This window comes from Buteo buteo, chromosome 17, assembly GCF_964188355.1.
Source record: "Buteo buteo chromosome 17, bButBut1.hap1.1, whole genome shotgun sequence".
NCBI lineage: Eukaryota > Metazoa > Chordata > Aves > Accipitriformes > Accipitridae > Buteo > Buteo buteo.
Window position 1 is genome coordinate 5,403,458 of NC_134187.1, and position 23,757 is coordinate 5,427,214.

The window sequence follows — 23,757 nt, forward strand, 5'->3', positions numbered from 1 at the left end:
GGTAAGAATAGTTTTCCCACCTGGCACACAGTGTTTGTATTAGGCCCTTTAAGGAAAAAAAAATATTCAAGTGAACAGACTTTTCCTTCAAGCGAGTCATCGGTTCACTGCCTAAGTAGAGATTCCTTATGGGATGACAAGCTAAGATGGAACATGCTTTCCCCATATGTTCTGTGCTGCCGGAGCAGCATAGCAATGAACGTAGTGCGTACTGACAAGTTGATGTCAGATTGTCAGCCCTCATTGATAATGGTGAATGGTTACCAGTTAAAATCTTGAATGCTGCACACACTTCTCATTAATGTGGCTGCTTGAAATCTGCACTGCTGTATGGGCTAGTGAGAATTTGGGTTACTGCAAAAACAACTAGATACTCTGCAAATATACTGAAACCTTTTGTTTCCATGTGTGTACTTTTGGGATATTGCAGGACAAAATGATAACTATAAACTGTGGGACTAGGCACTCAGATCTTTCCAATAGGAATGAGCATGGTAGCAGCAGGTTACTGCAGGCTAAGTAATTTCCCTTAGGAAGTTCCAAAATAGTAGATTTTTTTTTTTATCTGTAAGGCAGTTCCTGTTTTGCAAAGATGTAAGAAATATAGGTAGGACGAAGGGCTGGAGATGTGGAGATCCTAAGTTACACACAGGAATTGACTTACTGCAATGCATTCTCTGTCATGAAAGAAGCTTTGATAAAGCAGGAACTTGAGCATGGCACCAAGTCCCAGGCCAGTGCCTTAGCTGTGAAACAAACCTTCCACTTGATTTTCAATCGTGAAGTAACCTCCTGAGCATGGTAGATGGATCCTACAGAGGACAGATTTTGGTAAGGGAGTGGCAATCCATTTTTCATTCTTAGTGTTTCACAGCCTTCAGGATTGGTGCTTTTGCACTTGTATTAGGCTGTTCATCAAACAGTCGGTGCTTTACAATGATGAGCAGCAAGACCGTGTCTACTGTGTGGCTAAAAGAACGCAAGACAAAGTTTAAGTGATTTCCCCAAAGTTGCACAGTGTTACTGGCAAAGTAATGGGGAGGAACCCAAGACTCCGCAGTGTTAGCCTCATGCTTTAACTGCTAGAACAATGACCTCCCTCAAATAATTGATCTTTGTTCTGAAGTGAGTCGCATTTAATTTTGCGGATGGGAAAATCAACCCTTAACAGAAGTGATCTAGTTCTTTAAGTTATTCCTATGCCTAGATAGAGACTGCCCAGAAGGGTTTTTCAGAGTAAGGCACTGAATTCCAATTTATTTTAATGCAAATCAGAGTGTTAGTTGTGTTATTTAAGTTTATATGTCATCATCTGAGTAGGGAGCTCCATTTATCCTCAATAAAAAGAAAGGAGATGAAGGCAGCTTGCTCAGATGTGGATGTCTGCGCTGTGAACTTCCACAGTTTAGTGAGATAACTCCTAGTATGTGAGTTATGAGTTAGATGCTGTTGGAGTTTTTACCTTAAATATTTGTTTGTATTGGGATGACTGCACTGGTGACTGCAAACATAAGATGCCCAGATTTGCTCCTGAGGTGAGTGCTTGCATTCTGCTTCAATGCCTTAGAAGATCACTTAGTTGACAGCACAGTCTAGGGCTGGGCAGGGAACACCAGGAAATTAGAGTTATTATTTGACCATAAATCAACTTCATGAAACTTAAGAAAAAACAACTAGTCCCCTATATAGTATGCTATACTTCCTTTCTCTGGTCAAAGGCAGCCCTGCTTTTTAAGTTTTCTGTATGTAACATAAAACCATCTAAAATTCAGAGTCTCTGCTGGGGAAGTTTTGATTTGCTTCTCACTGAGTATGAAAAATGAAAAAGAGATTTGAGCCATATTTGATACACAAACGCCTGGACTTCGATTTTTAAAAATGAAGTACATAAACAGGTAATAAATCAGGCTATTAAAGCATTATGCTCAAACATTAACAATATACGGATCTTCCGGTTTTACAGAGATTTTGTCTGTATTGTAGAGTGGCATATTTTTCATATTACATACATTTTAAAAGCTTTTACAAGTGGATATGGACCTGTTCTGCTCCTAAATTTTTCACAGAGGAAGCTCATTTTACATTACATTATTGATGTGCATGTCATTGGTCCATTCACAAATCTGCAATTAGCAGATGGGAATATATATTTTGCTGTTTATTTCAAACATGAAGCAACTGAGCAAGTAAAAGCAAAAACTCTGAGGTGGTTATTAAAATACAGTTTCATTTTCCTTTCAGGTTATTTTTTAAAGCTGAAAAAGTGCTGATAATTGACATTTACCAAAACAAATCCCTTTCCACCATGTTAACTATTGTCCGTTTTGCATTTCCCTCTGCCATCTCCTCGCCCTCCCCACAAACACACTTGCCTAACGCTCTCCTGCCTCTTCCCAAATATTTTCCTTCAGCTTTCACATGCTCCCCTCTCAGTAACAGGTGTTTTCTCCTGCTCCCCCCATTTCTCTTCCCTTTTCCCATTTCCCTGTGCCATGGGCTGTCGGAGGTGACTGTTTCCCAGAGGATGCTTCACCTCATCGTATTTGGGAGAGAAGACTGAACCCTGTCTCATTCCTTAGGGAGCGTCTGTGAGTGACAACCCAGGACAAGATAATGTCACCCTGGAGGCCAACTTAAATTAGGAATTTTTTACAAATAAACCTACTTTAATCTAGTGGAATATTTATTGAGAGTTGGCAACACTGCCAGTGGCAGGAGTTCAGCGGAAGACAAGCTCCTTAATATTTCCTAACACCTGACTTAGTAATTAATTTGTGCCTTAGTATATGTTACAGCTTGTGTCTAATTCTGTTTGTTCTTTTGTAATCCATACTCCACAGTAACAGAAATTCTGATAGCCATGGAAGTGTTTAAGCCTATCTTTTAACCCTGTCTTGGCCTTAGCCATAGTTTATAAAATGAAACTAATTGTTAGGGTTTGAGTGTGGTAGAAGTTTTCAAGAACTCAAAGGCCATTCACTGTTGTTTTAGATTGTTGCTTAAAATCTGTGCCAAATCTGCCCGTGATTTAACTCTTCTTGTCTTCACCGAACCTAATGGAAAGATAGATGTGGTCAGCTGAACAAGCAAGGGAAGCGAGAACTGCTGCAGCTATCAAGCCATACTTTGTACATTTCAAACCCTAAAGATGTGTTTATGTCCTTTAAAATCACAAACTGTAAGTCAGAGAGAGATTTAAACTGTAGGAGCTCATTTCCACCTCAGAATCTTTTTTGTCAAAACTGGCTAGCAGGATGATGTCATGGCTGTACGTAATGCTTTAAACTGAATCAGCAGACTCTGCTCTCAGGGGCAGTTGTGTCAGTGCCCCAGCCAGGGGGGGGCAATTCTGTATTTGAGGAGCTCCCAGTGAAGCAATGAGAGCCAGGACTGCATCTGCAGGATTACTTACTGCCGGGCAGGTTATCCCGGGGATGTCTTTTGGCGTACTATACAGAGTGCTCCTCCAGAAAACAAATGCTCCAACAGCTTTCATGGCAAAAGAGCTGTTACACCTCAGCAAGCAGCAGCGTTAAGTGCACAGTTCCTTTTGCTAAGAGATTCCTTCACTGCTCATTGTGCTATCTGTGGTTCACAGAAGGCATCCTTCGCTGACTGCCACATTCCCACCCAACCTCTTCAGACTAAGGCTGCTCTACTCCTTTTCAAGCTCATGTTTTCAGGATTTGGAACTATACCTCTGACAGATCAAGGAACTGTAGATCTCTATAAGACATTTTGCTAGCAGCCACTTGATCATCTTTTCCTGGCAGTGAACATTTCTTGCTACCCATATGGTCTTCTGTCTGTCTTCTAGCTGGAAAGCTACACTCTCAGCTGTATTTATTTGCTAACACTTTGTGTTCAACCTACGGTTTTCTCTGATGGCTGGTTTACTGATAGAGCCAAGAGTCTGCAGATAGATTGCATTGAAAAGTCAAAAGTGTAAGAAAAAAAACCAGAAATAATACATCCTCTTTTAATTATAGCTGTTTCCCTGAAAATAAGTTTAGTTTACATGGTTTTATGTTTAGTATATAAATCTATCTATTTCCTCTAAAGTGGAAATTCTTGAAAAAAATAGCGGGTTTTTTTGCTGTGTACCTTAAAGACAATATTTGAGAGTTGCTTAAAAATATATACTTAAACCTCTGTATTTGACATAAGATATGCAGGGGCAACCCTGCGTGCTGCATTCCTACTCATTTGGACCCATGAGTGAGCCCAAGTCTCAACCTACGTTGTGAAACCGTCGCTGCATTTCAGCGAGTTGCAGCTCCCTGGTTCTCCACCTTTGCAGCTGAAGAGAGACGTACGTTGTCTCTCCCACTCCACATCATCGACACAGGATTTTCAGCAGAGTTGTCGGTGCTGAAGAAGTGAACTCGCCAGCCACAGCAACACTGCAACTGTTTAATTTCACGACGGAAAGTTTTGCTGAAGATGTAATAAACAAAAGGGTTATACGCTGTTGAAGATTTGGCAAACAGACAGGGCAGCAGCGTCGCAATAGGCTGTAGGGAATCGCTGGAGTTAAATATGGACCAGAAGCTGGCTGCTGCATACGGTGTCCAGGAGCTCAGGAACCCGACCGAGATGAGCACAGCCATCTGAAAGGGAAACAGGGCTTCAGTCCTCAGCTTGCACTGACAGCGTCTGATACTCGGGCACGTGGTGTGTGGACGAAACCACACCTGAACCAGCTGAAATACCTGAAACTGTACGCTTGCTATGTTGTGACATGAGCACAGGTAACACTGGACAGGGCATATATGCTGTTATTGCCCCCTAGCAGATCTATGCTGTGGGTTTCTTATAAGGCAGTTGTTTTCATCTCCTTCCCTGACTCTGGCTGCGATATGTCATGGGAGACACAGCCCAGCCAGACAGCATAGCCTATCAGTACACTGGCTTCTAGAAAGCTTGGGTCAATTCTGCTTTTCCACAAGAAATGAGCAACTGAAGTGCTTATTTGAAAAAAGGTTAAATTAAAAAATCCTGTTTCCATACAGAATTTCTGTGTAGCTCTCACTCAGACTAGCCACTCAGTCAATTAAAAATATTTAGGATGACAGAACAAGACCTCCACCCCAGCTACAACATGAAAGGATTCAACAGCTATGCCAGCATGACTGGAAATCTATATGTCCATGAAAATCTGGGATGCAACTGCCTAAAGATTTAACAAGCTGCATTGTACCTACGATATATTATCCAGATCAAGCTACTGAAATGACAAATATTCCAGGAGCCCCCTGCTCCTCTGAGGAGGGCAGAGCATAGGTGAGACTCAAACCACAACTCCATCTTTGGTCAATATTAGACAAAAGCAATGAAGGGTCATCATGAGCCATGCATGAGCAGAGCCAGTTCTCTGCAAGCTCCTGATTACTGCAGACTCTTCTCATCGCTAGGATAACTCACCAATGTCAGCTTCTTCTCCAGTTTAGCTGCGTTAGGGATCCTGTCAATATTCTGGATCTCTTGGTACGCTTTATGAACCTTCCAGGCGATTCCCAAGTAACAGGCAACGATGGTCAGTGCAGGCAGGACCGTGCACAGAAGGAACATGCTCAGGATGAACGAAAAGCCATTGGAGGAGTTGTGGAACTTGCTCCAGGCTATCGTACAAGAGATGCCAAATGGCTCAGGGCCGTAGTAACCCCAGCCTACCAAGGGCAGAATGGCCCAGAGCAAGGAGTAGAGCCAGATGAAAGTAATCAAGATGCGAACAGTGTTCTTGGGGATTTTGTTACCTGCAAGAAAGAGGAAGAGCAAGCATATATGGATCTCATCTCAGCCACATGGTTTTTACCATAACTTCTTCTCTAACAGAAGGATGGTGGCTACAAACATGCCTGGGCTGCTGATGCAGTTTGCTAACCTTTAGTCTCCTTGAAAAACATAACAGAGAGTGTCCGTGGATTGGGTGAGACCTGAATGGAGCCCTCAGTGCTGATCTAAATTTTAGGAAGTCAGGGAGCTTTAGAAGGTCAAGCTGACCCCAAATGTACCATGCTTCCAGTCCGGGAATGCCAGGAGAATACTCCTTCCTCTCAAATTCCAGTGTGTCTGCTTGCACATAAATAGGAAGAAAAGACAGTCTGGTCCAGCAAAACAGCTCTCCACTCTCAGGTATTTTCACTTGGTATTACTGAGAAGTGAGAAACCTCATTGTTTAATAAGGAATTTAATCAGATCCTTCTAGGAACATTAGGGTTTGATATTGGACTAAAAGCTGAGTCTTATTCCTACAGTTACTGAACTGATACTCCACGCCCTATTCAGCAAAGTACCTCTCTGAACATAATAGCCCAAATGCACCACTATAAGGTTACCAGAAATGTAATTACTTACTGTTAGACTTGGATGAATTGGTAACAAGGAATCGAATCACAGCCATGGCACACAGGGTCATCATGCTGCAGACACCAAAAAGGAAACCCATCAGGGCATAATATATGCAGGATGCATCTCCTCCCAGCCAAGCGTGGTTCCAGGCAGATGCAATGGCCAGCGGATACATGCTGAGTGCCATTCCAATGTCTGCTACTGCCAAGTTGACTGTAAGCAGCTCCGGTGACTTCAGGAGGGAAAAGCGTTTCACAGCTGTAGCAAGGACGGCTGAATTTCCAAGGATTGTCAGGATGGCTGAAAGAGAAGAATCAGCACAGACGTTAATATCCCCTGGTCAGCACACCTGTGAAATGCTTATCTATACAAAGGATGTGAAAAATGCTGGTCGTTAGCCTGGGACTAAAGTCTAGAAGACAGGACAGACTGGGAGACGTGCCAGTGTTCAGCACCTCCCAGGCCAACACAGTGCTGGGCTGATGCTTTGAAAACACGCGGGCATGTATCTGCCACGCTCTGCTGCGAAACCTTGTTCTTCAGCTCGTGGCGAGGAAATGTGTTCTCTTAGATAGCAGATAGGAAATGCCACCTGGATGGCATTTCTGAGAGCTGCTACACAGCTCAGCATCCTCACCACAGCATCCACTCTTTTGCTTCAGCCAGCTTTTGGGTTTCAATTCCTGCCTCCCTGCTAGACAGGGATTTCCCAGTCAGGCTGTGTTTCCACTATGGACCCGCTAGAGCAAAGAGCACGTCAGTTTTCTGTTCACAGCCTCCTGTAGTGCTGGCCTGCCTTACCGACTGGGGGAAATGTTGTCATATGAATAGTAGACCATATCTTGCCCCTTCATATCACCACACTATAGCTCTTCATTTCCATGTCACACCCCCCCTCTCCATGCACTATATCCCACCTATTCCCTTGTGGCTCGTATCTCATGTGAACAGCTCCACTCTTTTACGGTATCTTGCACAACACACTATCAAATAAAATGGACCTATCCACCTTCATTTTTCCCTGGTAATATCCCTGCATACTTCTCCTTCCTGCTGAAGAACTCCAGCTGTCCTGTCTGCTTGTCCCCTCCTCCCATCTGATGCCCCCCACATCCCAAAACTGTCCCTCTTTGCAACGTATCTTCCACTGGAGCCCCAGCAAAAGCCTCCTGGACTCTGAGCTGCCTTGACAGTCAACATGTGCTGGCTGGGCAGCTCAGGGTCCTTGCTGGTCAAGCAGCTGAGAATGACTATGTGCCGCAGTTCAGACACCCACACTGTTCTGGTGGTCTCTGAGCACAGTGAGACAGACCATAGAAATTGTTTAGCCAGAGGCATGCAACAGACCAGAGATTACTTTGCAAAAAAACCTGTCAGATATACATTATTCAGATATGCCATAGGGCTTCAAAGCGATCATGACAACGGTGTCAAAAGTACATGTGGCAAACAACTCGTTTTCTTTTTTCTTTCAAGTGAACATTGTGCTGGAGCTACATTCTGATCAAAGGTTTTCCTGAGAAGGTGTCCTCTAAAGTCAGAAGTGAAATAAGGAAACAGAAAAAGACTCTGTCATGTTCCCTTGTTGCTGTGAATGCAGGAAGGCTGCATTTGCTCGCAGATACCCTGTAATAAAGTGCCCACAGAGGAATTAATAAAGGCACATGCAACAAATTGACATAAAAACAGTAGCATAAATCCAAGAATAGGCAGAGGTGTCAGGAGAAAGCCTTAAATGAAACAGAGGTACAAATCTGAGACCCCACATCCCTCATTCATTGACTTTTTAACCACATGCATTCACTTGGCACCTCTGGATACGTCTGAAGAGTTCCCTGAGCTCTCAAGCGTTGTGTGTCTGCACACAGAGATGCCCACGGTGGCTTGGCACAGGACCGCTTGCTGACAGAGAGCAACCTGTGGCTTGGTGGGAAGAACACTCTCCTGCCAAATGACAGACACAGGCTGGGACGTCCTCGGGCTTCAGGAGGAAAATGAACCCGGTTCACTTTCTTGGTTCACTTTCTTCTGAGGGAGCCCTAAGCACTACACAAGAGGTAGGGAAGTTTAGTCTTACCATCAGCAGTGGACATCCAGGCTCACCCTCTCTTTTCCTTGGAGAGATGCTATTCCCCTCCATCCCACCGCCTGTGGCCGGCACGGGACAAAACTGTGCAAGAGTGGGCTAGTAGTCAGCTAGCAGAGAGGTTTGTGGTGAGTGGTGCAGCCCGTGCCCTGGCCTTGTTTTTTCCTAATGAAAACATAATTTCAGGGGACAAATAGGCCTTGCCACAGCCCCCAGTGGGGTGGCAAAGCTACGGATAAATACAACAAGGTTTCCAGTTAAGCTCACTGCTTCATATATGGGATGTTTCTGAGACTCCCTACCCGAAGTAGTGAGCCTGGCTGACACAGGAGGCTCTTGATCCAGTGCTGGAAGCTATGCCTGAAGCTTAGGTTCCTAAAAGCCCTTTAGGAGAGGTGTGAGACTGTAGCATGGTGGCACAAGAGCAGTATCAGCAAGGGTAGCTCCAGCCTCCAGCCCTTTGTTGCTGCCCCGTCCCATTACCTGAACTGTATCTACGTATTTACATTTGTACGAGAGAGGAGCTGGCATCCTGACTTGGATTAAAAGAAAAACCCTTCGTTGTTTTGCAGATAGTGATTTTTCTCACCCTGAGTTGTACTCTCTGCTGTCAGCACAGCTGAGGGGACAGCACAGTGCAGCGCAGGGAAAAGTGTGAAGGAGCAGGGGTGAGATGTGAAATGCTAAAGCCCAGCATTGCTGCCCAAAGCTTCTCTATTAAAGCACATAAAAATATATGCTTGTCTTTCTTAAATGCATCTCAGCCAGGGTTTTCGAATGAGCTGAAGGGAAGAAGGTACTTGCATCGCAGCAAAATTCAGTTGGACTGCACGCCTAAACCAGTTCAGCTCCTCTCCAAATCTGATAGTAAACAAATAGTAAACACTGATAGTAAACAAATCACCTGGGTACATGCAACAAACAGACAAGGAAGAAAACGCTTAGCTAAAGCTGAGCTGGAGCAGACTTGTATTTCATTGTAAATCTGCCTTCAGCAAGGCAAACAGGCCATTATAAAACCCAAAAGTGCTATTCGGAAACCCTTTGCTGTTTCATACCAGTTTATCCTACCAAGACACAGCTGCTTTTCATGCATAATGAACATCCCCCACGCAAGGAGCAGCCCAAAGTTGCTCTCCCCGATCAGTCTCATGAAACGGGCTGCCTCATCTCTCAAAATTCACAGGGCTGAGATGCCAGGATAAGCGGTGGACAACTCATTTTGGATACTTGTGATGCCGCAGAGGCAAACTTATGCTGGCAAATCTTCAGCATCGATATGAAAGATTGCAAATCTGAGAGCAGAGATTAATCCTGGCATCCAACCAAATCGAAGGCAATAAGCAGGAACCTGTGCGGAAACAGATTTTCTACAATTTCCCTCCAGCTTCCACTGGAGCTGCCGGTGCCGACCACAGCACAGAGAGGGAAGCCCCAGTGCGTCCGCTCCTGGGCTTGAAGCAAACAAGCAGGCTGTGAAGGCAGGACTCACCTATGATCAGAAGAAAGACTCCAGCTCCATAATCCACTACCGGGTGGAGTTTGGAAATGTATTGCTCCTCCATTGTCCCTTCTGGAAGCGGGTGAAAGTTTTAAAGCAAAGGCGAAGTGACTGTAGGGGCAAAGAGACTCTTCCTCATGGTTTGCCTGCTGCGGATGCGAGCTGGACAGTTGGGTGCTGCCGGCGTGAAGGGACCCTTCTGCTTTCTCCTCTCGCCGTCCCTCTCGTGTGGCGGGGGAGAAGCCTGGAGTGAGAGAAAGGCTCCCTCCCTGGGGATTCAGAGTGAAAGCTCGGCAGAGCCACTGCCGGAGCGATCCCGCCTGCCTGGCTGGCAGAGCATCTCTCCACCCACCCCCTCCTCTCACACCGCTCCGCTCCTTTGGCTTGTCAAGGAACTTCACAATGCAAATCCCCTCAGACTGCCATCGCTGAGCACAAACTATTGTCATTCAACCATCAGCAGCCTTGGGAAATAAATCCAGGCTGAGGGATCAGGCACGGGAAGGAAGGTCGGGAGTTTCGTTTTCCAGCTTTATGGCTGTGTATGGGAAATACGAGGTTGGGGTAGGGGGATCTCTATGTTGAAGTATGAGAGGAAAGCTGTTTGCTGGAGGGGTTCAGAAGGGTCAAAGTCACACCACTGAAGGCAGGACTTTCAGAGCTGCTCCAGGGCAGAACTGGAGGATGCTCAGTCCGGTGTGCACAGCTGCAGAGCACCACAGCAGGACCAAGCTCTCAGTTCACCCTACTGACACTCCAGTGTTTTTATTTGGCAAGCAACCAGAGCAATGCCTCACATCCAAGTTTACCTTCTCCTTGTAATATCTGAGCCTAAAATCATCATCATGCTCTCCAAGTCTTTATAAACAATGCTAAGTTTTGCTCTAGTCTCCAAATATGTGTTACATCTAGCGATTTACATAGGCTCATCTAGCGATTTACATACACAGGTCTTGATTTTGGTGCATGCAATTTACAACTCTGTAGTTGCAATTAGCCCAGGCAGCACCCAGCCAGCACACTGAAGAGCTGATCTATCCTAAATTATTTAATTCTGGTACCTGGATATGCTAAGTTGCATTAGCATCATTCTCTGCTTGGCCTATTTTACTCTGTTCAGACATCGGGAATTTTAAGATCCTCAAGAGCACATAGGCATCTCATGTCCAATCTAGGTGGAATTTAGGTGCTTAAGTATAGCAGTAACAGCCTAAATTCTGAAATCCTTAGGAATCTGAGAGACTTTAAAAGCTTTGAGTTTCACCAGAAAGCAAAACTGGCCATGCACAGAGATGCTGCCACCTCAGCTTTGCTGCATGTCTCTGTGCTTGTTCCTGCTGAAGCTGTCTGGAATTTATACACCAGGGATCCCTGCACTGGAGTCTTTGAGGGGTTTAATTCAGCAACAAAGTACATGCAACACACCACATATAGCACAGGGCTCAGGAGCACTCACAGCCCTCTCAGGGCACATTTTTCCTAAAAGCTTAGCCATCCTCCCTAAAATGGAGAAACCAGTTCCCTCCTCTGGTTTCAGAGACTTGAATACATGTTTTTCCCGCAAGAGTGTTTTATTCTGCAGTTTATGGATGCCTTGGGGTGAGGAAAATGCCATAACAGAAAGGTGCTTTCCTCTCCACTTGAAGCTTGATTGCTCCACAGCTAAGTCACAAGATTGGAGGGAGAGAAAACAAATGGTATCTGACTCTCTATGATGCTGAAATGAGCCCTTGCTCCACAAGTTGTTAATATATTTTACAATGAACAGCTATGACATAAATAAACATGCAGGGGTAATAATGGTAGTTCAGTACTGGCCACTAGCTGTAGCTTCAAAGTGAAACAATCTCACAGAGGTGCTGGGCAGGGTATCGTTGTCACTTCAGAGAAACAAAATCCCTGTATCTGGGACCATGGCCCCACGTCAGGATTCCCCACTGCCAGCACGCTGGGTGTTAGGAGTTTTGTTCTTACTAAATCTGCCTCCAGCACTGAATAGAGAACAAAATTCAGCACTTATTCTGCTGTCAGAGACACAAATCTTATTTTCAGAGGAGACTGAGCACTACTAAGAGTTAGGTAGTTTCATTAGCCCACAGCAGTGCTCTAGTTCCCAAGTCCTGCTGCCAGGAACTAAATGTAGGCAAGATATCGCAGAGAGAGCAGAGAAGGAATGTTGATTTTTCCACCAGAGAACAGACACTGTAGCTCATAGTATTATCAGAATGGAGATTTCAAGAGATGCTACAACCTAATGATCCCCATCCTCAGAAAGCCCTTCCTTGTGCTAAGCCACTTCTTGACTGAGGCTGGCTTATGTGTAGTCAGCTCAAGTGTTTCTGAAAAATTCCCCCAACCCATTCCATGTTGCTCCAAAATCAGTAGAAGCACAACGGAGTCTGCACGTACTCATGGCATAGATAAGTACTAGGAGATGGAACAGTCCACAGCTCTTCTCCAGTCAGATACGTGCAAACGCACGTAGTATGGGGAATAAAGAAGAGGAGTTAGAGATGTGCGCACGCCTGCAGGGCTATGATCTTATTGGCATCACGGAGACGTGGTGGGATGGGTCCTATGACTGGCATGTTGGAATGGAAGGATACAGGCTCTTTAGGAAGGACAGGCAGGGGAGACAAGGAGAGGGTGTCGCCCTCTATGTCAATGACCAGGCAGAGCACATGGAGCTTTGCCTGGGGATGGATGAGGAGCTGACGGAGAGGTTATGGGTCAGGATTCAAGGGAGGGCAGGGACAGGTGACTTTATAGTGGGGGGCTACTACAGGCCACCCAACCAGGAAGACCGAGTGGGTGAGACCCTCTATAGACAGAGAGGAGCAGCTCACGTTCACAAGCCCTGGTCCTCATGGGGGACTTCAGTCACCCCAATATCTGTTGGAGGGACAACATGGCAGGGCATAAGCAATCCAGGAGGTTCCTGGAATGTGTTGATGATAAATTCCTTCTCCAAGTGATGGACGAGCCAAGGAGAGGTGCTATGCTGGACCTTGTTCTCACCAATAAGGAGGGGCTGGTGGGGAATGTGAAGCTCAAGGGCAGCCTTGGCTACAGTGACCATGAAACAGTGGAGTTCAAGATCCTTAGGGTAGCAAGGAGGGTGCACAGCAAGCTCGCTACCCTGGACTTCAGGAGAGCAGACTTTGGCCTCTTCAGGGATCTGCTTGGTAGAGTACCATGGGATAAAGCCCTGGACCAAAGAGGGGCCCAAGAAAGCTGGTTAATATTCAAGGAATATTGCCCAAACTTAGGAGCAATGCATCCCAACACTAGAGGAAGCCAAAACGCCAGGAGGCCTGCGTGGATGAACAAGGAGCTCCTGGACAAACTCAAACACAAAAAGGAAGCTCACAGAGGGTGGAAGCAAGGTCAGGTAACCTGGGAGGAATACAGAGAAATTGTCCGAGCAGCCAGGGATCAGGTGAGGAAAGCTAAAGCCCTGATAGAATTAAATCTGGCCAGGGACATCAAAGGCAACAAGAAAAGCTTCTATAGATATGTCAGTGATAAAAGGAAGACTAGGGAAAATGTGGGCCCTCTCTGGAAGGAAACAGGAGACCTGGTTACCCAGGATATGGAGAAGGTTGAGGTACTCAACAACTTTTTGCCTCACTCTTCACCAGCAAGTGCTCCAGCCACACCACCCAAGTCACAGAAGGCAAAGGCAGGGACTGGGAGAATGAAGAACTGCCCACTGTAGGAGAAGATCAGGTTCAAGTCCATCTAAGGAACCTGAAGGTGCACAAGTCCATGGGACCTGATGAGATGCATCTGCAGGTCCTGAGGGAACTGGCAGATAAAGTGGGTAAGCCACTATCCATCATATTTGAGAAGTCAGTCATGGCAGTCCAGGGAAGTTTCCACTGACTGGAAAAGAGAAAACATAACCCTCATTTTTAAAAAGGGGAAAAAATACCTGGGGAACTACAGGGCAGTCAGTCTCACCTCTGTGCCTGGCTAGATCATGGAGCGGATACTCCTGGAAACTATGCTAGGGCACATGGAAAATAAAGAAGTAATTGGTGACAGCCAACATGGCTTTAAGTGCAAATGGTGCCTGACAAATTTGGTGGCCTTCTACAATGGGGTTACAGCATTGGTGGATAAGGAAAGAGCAACAGACGTCATCTACCTGGACTTGTGCAAAGCATTGGACGCTGTCCCGCACAACATCCTTGTCTCTAAATTGGAGAGACATGGATTTGATGGATAGACCACTTGGTAGACAAGGAATTGTCTGGATGGTTGCACTGAAAGAGTTATGGTCGACAGCTCAATGTCTGAGTGGTGACCAGTGACAAGTGGTGTTTCTGAGGGGTCAGTATTGGGACTGGCGCTGTTTAACATCTTTGTTGGCAACACGGGCAGTGGCATTGAGTGCATCCTCAGCAAGTTTGCTGATGACACCAAGCTGTGTGGTGCAGTCGACACACTGGAGGGAAGGGATGCCGTCCAGAGCGACCTTGACAGGCTTGAGATGTGGGCCTGTGAGAACCTCATGAAGTTCAACAAGGCCAAGTGCAAGGTCCAGCACATGGGTCTGGGCAATCCCAAGCACAAATAAAGGCTGGGTGATGAAGAGATTGAGAGCAGCCCTGAGGAAAAGGACTTGGGGCTGTCAGTTGACAAGAAGCAAAACATGACCTGGCAATGTGCCTTTGGAGACCAGAAAGCCAACCGTGTCCTGGACATCAAAAGAAGCATGACCAGCAGGTCAAGGGAGGGGATTCTCCCCCTCTACTCCACTCGTGTGAGACCCCACCTGGAGTTCTGTGTTCAGCTCTGGGGCCTTCCAGCATAAGAAGGACATGGACCTGTTGGAGCAAGTCCAGGGGAGGTCCATGAAGATGATCAGAGGACTGGAACACCTCTCCTATAAGGACAGGCTGAGAGAGTTGCAGTTGTTCAGTCTGGAGAAGAGAAGGCTCCAGAAAGACTTTATAGCAGCCTTCCAGTACCTAAAGGGGGCCTACAAGAAAGCTGGAAAGGGACTTTTTACAAGGGCCTGTAGTGATAGGACAAGGGGTATTGGCTTTAAACTGAAAGAGGGTAAATTTAGATTAGATATAAGGAAGAAGCTCTTCACTGTGAGGGTGGTGAGGCAGTGGAACAGGTTGCCCAGAGAGGTTGTGGCTGCCCCATCCCTGGCAGTGTTCAAGGCCAGGTTGGATGGGGCTTTGAGCAACCTGGTCTAGTAGAAGGTGTCCCTGCCCATGGCAGGGGGGTTGGAATTAGATGACCTTTAAAGGTCCCTTCCAATCCAAACCATTCTATGATTCTATGATTCCAGAGCTTATAACTCTAATTCAATGACAGAAATTGCTGGCCTGAAAAATCTGAGCAGATAAGACAAAAAGGAAGTTCTTCTATCAGAAAAGGCTAAAAAAGGACAGATACGATGTCTCAAAAACATGCCTAGTAATGAGAGTCTTAAATAGCTTGATCAAATCAGTCTGGTCTGGTCAAGAAAGAGAGGTTACCATTTGATCCCAATTTGGGGCAGAAACATGTGCTAGAGTCAGCAAAAGACACAGTAAATCTTGTGACAGAAAGTAGAAGATTGCTGCATTCTGACAATCCAGTATAGTGCACACAAAACCATAATATTGGTAAATTAAACAATGCCAGATAACCACAAAGATCCTGCAATTCAACTGTTCACCTTGTTAAATTCCCAGAACAGTTGCCAGCACTGCTTTGGTCTGGGCCAACTACCACTGTCGTAGGTCATTCCCAGGCACAGGTCAGCTAGCATGGGCTCAGGACCATTCCCAGTAGGCAATAAGGTCATCAGTTTTGAAGACAAAGTGACACTGTTCAGTTCCCTGGCATAGACGTTACCCATGGATTTTGCTCTCACCCTGGGTGCAAACATTTAGCCGAGAAATAGATTCTCCAGGTGCAGTCATTAGATGAGAAGTGACTGTTTTAAAGGCTTGTTAGTGCTCAAATAGAGCTCATAATTCTGACTAAGGAAAATTCTTTGTAAAGTTTCCTGGCCTATGCTACGTAGTCAGCTCACCAAATGTTTCTTTTTGGCCTTTCTTTGTGAAAACATGACAGAGGGCTCAGTTCAAGGTGCCTGATGTCACCCAATCCAAGCCAGATCTCCTGCTTTCCCACTTGTTGCATGGTCCATCCTCTCACTACTGAAATAAGATACTAAATTTCTTCAGGCAAGCAAAGAGAAACCAGAGGCAAGATTAAAACATTTTGCTGAGAATTTAATTATTCCCTGGAGACCCCATTGACTACATCAGGAGCCTACTCCTCTTCCAACTTTTGTGGGCACCTTAGATTACACTGTGTGGATATTTCATGCTGGTTTAGATGGCATTTCATTTATTGTGAAACCCTGAACTTAGCATTCACATGGGGTAGGATTACATCAACAGTTCAGTTGTGAAACAGAAGAAAAGAAAATAAATGATTGAAACCAGAAGAGTTGACTGATCCCATATCCAGTGCATTATTCATGTGTCGTTTAACAATAGCAAGTTGTACCCAGCATTATCTTTCTGCACGTCAGATCAATCTAGATTATCTGTTTACAACCAAAACACAAATTTTATATATCTTAACAGACTCAATTTTGGGGGATCATATTTCAGAATTGTTTTGTGAAATTTCCCTTCTATTTAAGAAAGCTCTCTTTAAATTAGGCAGATGGAAGAATAAAGTTGCTACCTACTCACTTCTGAAATGTTAAGTGAAACTTCGAACAAAAAATGAACTCACCATGAAACCATATATACATATTTGATGTAAATATATATACATACATATAAAACAAGTTCCTATTGTTGACATAAACCAGGATATGGGTTTAGTAATTACTTGATGCTACCAAGTTAGAATGCCCTACAACTTTATTCTTCCTTTCCACAAAAAAAAAAACCAACAAAAAAAACCCCAAACAAACACCACCCAGAGTATGCTGATTCTGCAGGAACAAGAGAATTGTCTGAATTATGAATTTGCCAGTATGTGGTAGTTCACTTTGCATAGATAAACTGCCTCAATGTTTGGAGCTGTTTGGGCCAAGAATATTGGGTTTGGTTTGGTACTATATATCAATATCATTGATATCTCCTGATATCTGGAGAGGGCTATGTCCATATCTGCACAGAATTCATGTCTATCAAAAATAGTCATGTATCATTTAGAAAGAGGAGCATGGCTTTGCTATTCCTGTTTATCTCTCGCTGCTCTGTCCAGATCCTCTCTTCTGCGAAGTCTCCGAGATTTCAAGCTGAGCAAAGTACTGCAAACAGTCTATTTGGACAGTCCCTTTTGGGTGCCTTCTCCTTGCTTCAAAATAAGTCTGCTGTGATGCACACTCAAGCTTTCTCATTAACAAATGCCACCTTTTTCAAACTCCTTGGAGGAGATGACTTCATATTCTCCAGGAATTCCTACAACTTCCATTTAACTATTAGGCTACTCTGCTGTCTTACTTTTAAAAGTTCATCTTTGAGCTGAGACCTCTAGCTGAGCTTCTAGCTTTCACCTCCATTTATGAAAACCAGAATCAGCATTTAAGTTGAATTCTCAGAGTCTGCTCATGAAGTTGTATGTTTTCAACAACTGAATCTTGTTTAAGCTGGTATTTGCAACCTCAAGCATACTAATTTGTAAATTGTTTTCTTCTGGATGTCTGCACTGACTTGCATGTTATTGCCTGAGGGGTTATTTACAAAGTCTAAATTTGGTCTAGGGACACTAACCTCCTTAGCTTCCCTCTACAGTAACTGAAGGTAGCTGCCGCCTTGAAGAATCCAGTTTGGATCAATAAATTTTGCTCTTTCACTAAAACCATTTTTACATATAATATTTGGCTGTTGTTTAACCCAGTCAAAGTGAGCACAGCTCTCCACCATAGCAGTTAGAGACTCACCAGGAGGACCTGAGTTGGAGCTGTCATTCCAGTGAGTGTTTCACCCCAGAGCAGAAAATGGACTCCAAACCCCAGACCATCTTGTACACACAGGACTGAAAGATGATTTTAAGAATTTTGCATCGCTTTTATTCTTCACTTTTAAGAGTTGTTCAAACTGGCAGTTTGAGGTGAGAGTAAATAGCAGTTTAAGACTAACTGAATGACCCATGACTGAGATATGAGGAAACAAAAACTTCCACACTAGGACTAGTAAGTATATCATGGAACTAAAGCCAGAAGCTCACATTTATTAAACAACAATGTCGTCATTTGTTTGTAGCTGGTAGCCATTGATACTCTTTCTGCATTTCTGAAAAGGAGAGGACAAGATGTGAGGAAAGGCACACATGGAGTAAAGATGTGTCGCGTCCCTGACATGACAAACCAGCTCTTTTCAACTGGGCAATAGGCTGCCCTCTCAGGGACAGGTTTTTTTTAAATTTTTTTTCATAGTTCCCAAATATGAAATGAAAGGCACTAATTTGAGAAGTAATATGAAAACAAGACAAAGCAGAAACATAGCATGAGGTGGGAAGGGAAAGATGGTAATGAGATATGAAAAGGTTAATTCAACATGCAAATATGAAGCATATTATAACTATTTCTTTCAAAGGTGTGAGAAGACAGACACTAATACACTGTGAGTGGAAAGGAAATGGCACCAAAGGTGCTAACATAAAATGAAAACTACTATTATGCCAGGAAAAGAGAAGAATAAAATATATTGTCCATGGTGTGGAACTCGATAATGCAAACCTGCTCATATTTAATACAGTGACAGTGTTCCCAGACCTCAGTTTAATAATAGTATGAACAGCACCAATCCTCTCACTTTCAAGGTTTCAAAGACAAATTAATGTCCTGTTATGCTGGATATTGCGCAAATGATCATGAGGGGTCACTTGCTTGCAGCTTAAGAAATTTTTCAACCATTTATTGACAGTACGTTTTAGTAGCAAGCTCCACTGAATTTTCCTTTTCATTTTGGTCCTGTTCTCCATTTATTCACATTTCCTCTGTGTCATTCCCACCATGGGAAAAAGTCATACAATCTGTAGAATGGACCACTCAGAATTCTACCACCACAAGAATATTCCTGTGCAGTAGCTCTGTACCATCATCCTCTGCACATCTCTAGGCAAACTGCATGCAGGAGCATGGCTAAAGAGAAGGATGAACTGGGCAGCAATGCATTGCAGCCACTGTACACACCAAAAGCTGGTGAACAGACTGAATCACTTAAGACTCTCTAGTTCTGTGTAACTGTAGCATGGTGGCAACAAAGATTTGACTGCCTGTGATCCGAAGCTCAGAAGTGTCCTGGAAGCAGGAAAATAGGAATCATGCCACTGGGAGTCAGACATCAGAAAGGGATCACAGTGTGTAGGGTTGGGACCATACCTGTCCAGATCCCTCTAGCAGCACTCGGAGCAGGAAGGCCAGCTCTTCAGGAGTCTCCCCAGCTTTAAGACTAGTCCCAGCTCTTCTCCTTCTTTGTCTCTTTTTCATATGACCTAGTGCTGTTTTGGACTCACTCCTTCCTCTTTTGAATGACAAAACTCAATTCTCTCCACTTTGTTGGGAAATCCGGAACCATGCTGAGAGGTAGCATCACCCCAACAGCACAGGTGAAAACTGGTCCTTCTCTTTGTTTCTTAACTTTGGTAGCAGGACTAGGATCTGGCAGAATTCAGACAGGATAAAACAGGCTGTGGCGGTGATAGCCGCAAATGGGGTTGTTTGGCATGCACGGTCATATGGAATGGCAAACATTAAAGGGCCCTTTTGAACATAGGCATGAGGACAATAAAACCCACCTAGTGCTGCCTCTGGTCAATTCCATTGATTGCTTTCTTGCTTGTGTTGCTGTTGCATGCTTCACTGAAGGAGGGAAAGGGGGATTTGTTTTGAAGGGAGCTTGTTAAGATTTATTTAAGGGTAGTCAGAGGAAAGGTTACCAGAGTGGGAGACAAGAGATCAAGGTATTTTTACTATCTTTGAGGACAGAGCTGAAGTATATACTGATATTCTTTACCCAAATGGTGCAAGCTAGTTGTGTTGACAGCATGGAGTCTCTAGACACTGTTTGGGTTTACAAACACTATCTGCAGGACTGAAGCTCCAAGGTGCACCCGCCCTTATTCCCTCTTCCAGTTTCTCCGCAAAGGCAGGAATACAGCAGACCAGGGGTGCGATACCAAAGCAAGCATGGCTTGTGTAGACAGACAGTGGAGTAGGGTTCAAGGGTGCAATCCTATGGCACTACAGATGAACCCTATGGTACTGCTCTGGCCCTGCTGTTGCCTACTGCGTGACAGTCATCAAGTCACTTACTTCCTCTTTCTGCCTCTGATTTATCCACTGAGATTGTACATTTTTCAAGGTCCGACTGATCTACTATTTCTTCTCGGTGTCTGGTAACAATGCAGTGCCATTATTGGCTTGTGCCTCTCAGCACCATTGTGATACAACAACAATAGTTTTAAGAAGGAGGCCAATTTTCTTTCATATTAGGATTTGGCTAATTTTACTCTTACTAATTTCTAAATGGACCCACGCTGAGAATTCAGAAATGCCAGGATTACAACTTATTATTTAGAGAGACTTGGAAGAGAAAAATAGATGAGAGACTGAATCTTGTAAAAATATAGTGGAAAATATGAGTGGAAGTTCATGAAGATGCTTCTCTTGGATAGAAAAGAAGAGGTTTCCTTGTTCAATCTGGAACACAATGTGTAATGGAGAAAGAAGACAGAAAGATTGGGGAACAAAGGTGCAACATAGACTTGATGGTAACAAATCTGTTATTAGGTAGAACTTGGAAGACAAAACTTCTGCTCTACAATAAGCTGTGGTGGCACCAACAGTACTTTTAAAATGACCCTGTTAAGGACAGCATTCAGCATAGCTGCCTGCCCGGCAACTACTAATGCAACAACCCACTGCTAAGGCAACTTCCCTGGATCTTAACTTCATGTGAAAGGTATTGCTTGGCTGAGTGAGTTTAAGGGTCCTGAGCAGCAGGCATGGCACCAGAAGCCTCACTTCAAGATCCTCTGTCACTTTCAAGGTCTTTATCAAATTTGTGAAATCATGTTCAGGTCTCCTTTTCAGCCTTCAGATTACATTTATGTGAGTGAGAGAAGTCACAGCTATTCTGCCTTGACTTCCTTTCCACAGCCTTTTGACCCTTTAAGCCAAGTAGTGTTTAATCCCCGCTATACAAAACTGCCAAGCTTCAAACTGGCTGTAAATATGGCACAGAATAGGATTGTGAGGCAAAGAAACTACTGTACTACTTTCTTGATATTATTAGATATTAGGCACTAGCTTTTTAATTGCTTGAGTTTTCCAAGTTAACTGAGCTGCAGCTACATGTTGCTTTCAGAAAGCATATCCCACACCTCTGTGTTGGAAAGTGCTTTAGGGTTTACTTGCTGGCACTTCACTCCCACTTTGCAGTGGTGTGAAATGCCCTTTGCAGGGATGTAAGAGATCATCTAAGTTGAGAAAAATAATTCCCACAAGTGTTATTGACTTGCAGTCAGGTGCTCTGCCTATTGCTCTTGATACTTGACAGGAAAAAAGTGGGATCAGGAGGGAAGTTAAATATTTAGTGGATATTCCCTGTATTTGCACAGAAAAACCTTCAGCGATTTCCTCCATGTTTAAACAGTGCTTAGCTATGCTTTGCTAATATTGAGTTATCCCTCTGATTACCTTCCAAGGGCCACTTTACAGTGAAAATCTAGTAAGAACACAAAAGGCCTCAGAAAACCTATGCATCACTGCAGCCTTCTCCATCTCTAGGTAGGTATGACACAAATTCCTCTGCTGCTTCGGTAATCTTCTGTATGTTGGAAAAATATTGTCTCTCTTTTAAGACACTGGTTCAGATTAATCTGTAATAGACCATGTTTAAAAACAGCAACAGCAACTGCGAATACTTTCTGCACTCAATTACACTGAAAAAACAGAGATGAACCTAGCCTTGAAAAAAAAAACCACCAGTCTTGTGGCAAGGGCCCTGGGGAGTGCTGGGTTCAGTTCCTTGCCTTGCAACAGTCTTTCTGTCTGCTTTTCGGCAAGTGATTAAATCTTTCTGTGCCTTAATGCCCAAAAAATGAAACTATGGATGTCAACAAAGCTTTCTTCTCCTTTATATTCTTTAAACCACCAGCACACTTCGTGGCAGTGCAAACTGGCATTCTCCCAGGCAATGTCTGGACACGATTCAAAGGGTACCAGTGTGCCAGGGACCATTCCTGCTGGGCAGTTTCCCTCCTGTGTTGGGAGGGAAGAAGGTTCAGGCAGGTAGATCCGAGCTGTGCTATGCCACCTGCCCGACTGCTCAGAGCACAGCTGATGGCTTGTTTTCCTCACATAAGCACAGAGCTTGGGGGCAAAAGGGGCTTGTTGTTGGGGGCTTGTTGAACTCACATCAGCACATGGGGGCAAAGGTTCCCATGGCACACTTTGTCTTATCTGGAAGTAGAGATGCTTGTCACTTGGTGAATCCTTCCGCAAGAGCATTTTCTATTGAGTCTGTGTTGCAAACATGTTTGTTTGTTTGTTTGTAGACTCCATTTCCTCATTAGGAGAGAATCTCTGTATTCATTCAGAAGGGAAAATTCTAGGCCATCTTTATCCATTACGGTTATTTAGAAAACTCTGACAGCATGAAATCAACAGGCACAAAAACCATGAGGTAAATAAAGAACCATAATTACGATGCTTTTTTCACTCATCGTTTCTGTGATACTGACTTGTGACCACTTTAATGCGTGGAGTTGACAGGACAATATTAATCTATTTTTGCCTGTAACTGAATATATTAAAATATTTGTCTGTCACATGTACTTAAATGGATTTTATGACCCTAGCATTAGAAGCAAAACTTATTTATTGGCTTGTAACTGAATATATTAAAATCTGTCTGTCACGTGTACTCAAATGGATTTTATAACCCTAACATTGGAACAGAATTCATTTCAGCTAAATTAAACCATTTAAAAGTTTGAGATCTAGTTTAAACTGGTCATCCAGACTTCTAGAGTCAATGGTGAAAGACAGGCACTCTTGGTGGAGAAATACGCACCTTAACTGAATGAGATCAGTTGCCATTTGGAATTGCCTGTTGACATTACAGGGGGCCCAGAGAGTTGTCTTAAACAAGCCACCTGGTTTGAGGTGGCTAGATTTGGTTGAGCTGAATCCTGTCCTGACAGACTTATTCTAGGCAACACAAGAAACCTATAGGAAAGGATAAACTGGAACCTAGGTGTCTTGAATCTTGAGTTAAGGCTTTAAACTTTGTGTCTATTCTCCTTGTTTCTTTTACTACTAAAATCTGAAATTCTGCAGACCATGCAACAGCCATGAATCCTGCCTGCTATTTAAAATTAAAAAGTCTGTTAGCCATCCAACTTTAGTATTATTTTCTCAAAGGTTTTACATTACCAGTTTCTTCCTGTAGAAACACAATTAGGACAACGATGTTGTTAGTATTTGAATGATCCCAGTTTGACTGTGAAAGTCATATCACACTGACCTGGACAACAGGTGGAACATGGGTCTGCCACTTTGTTGTTGCAGAAAATTCTTGGTACCTGTAAGGCTCTGCTAGTAAGACAATAGCATGTTCTCTGAGGCATTCTCCAGGCACAAAAGAGTAATCTTTCCCAGAAACTGAAACGGAAGATTGGAGCAGTGGCATGAGTAAAAGTATAACTATTGCAAAAGCACCCACAATGCCACAAAAGTAAGACAAATGTTTAAACCCTCATATTTTGTCTCCAAAGTATTCACTTGCCCCAAAAGCTACAACATCCTTTCATGTTACTTATTGTTAATGAATGAAGT

The 23,757-nt window shown here is 44.0% G+C and overlaps 1 protein-coding gene across 1 annotated transcript; it reads right to left on the minus strand.

Annotated features, from left to right (window-relative positions):
- Positions 1–49: 49 nt before the first annotated feature.
- On the minus strand, positions 50–10,361 carry LOC142040765 (opsin-5-like). The gene is made up of 4 exons (XM_075048973.1): positions 9,930–10,361; positions 6,358–6,651; positions 5,425–5,756; positions 50–4,610 (listed from the first exon to the last, which is right to left on the minus strand). The coding sequence occupies exons 1-4, from the start codon at positions 10,000–10,002 to the stop codon at positions 4,263–4,265; spliced, it is 1,047 nt and encodes a 348-aa protein (XP_074905074.1). The 5' UTR covers positions 10,003–10,361; the 3' UTR covers positions 50–4,262.
- Positions 10,362–23,757: the final 13,396 nt, after the last annotated feature.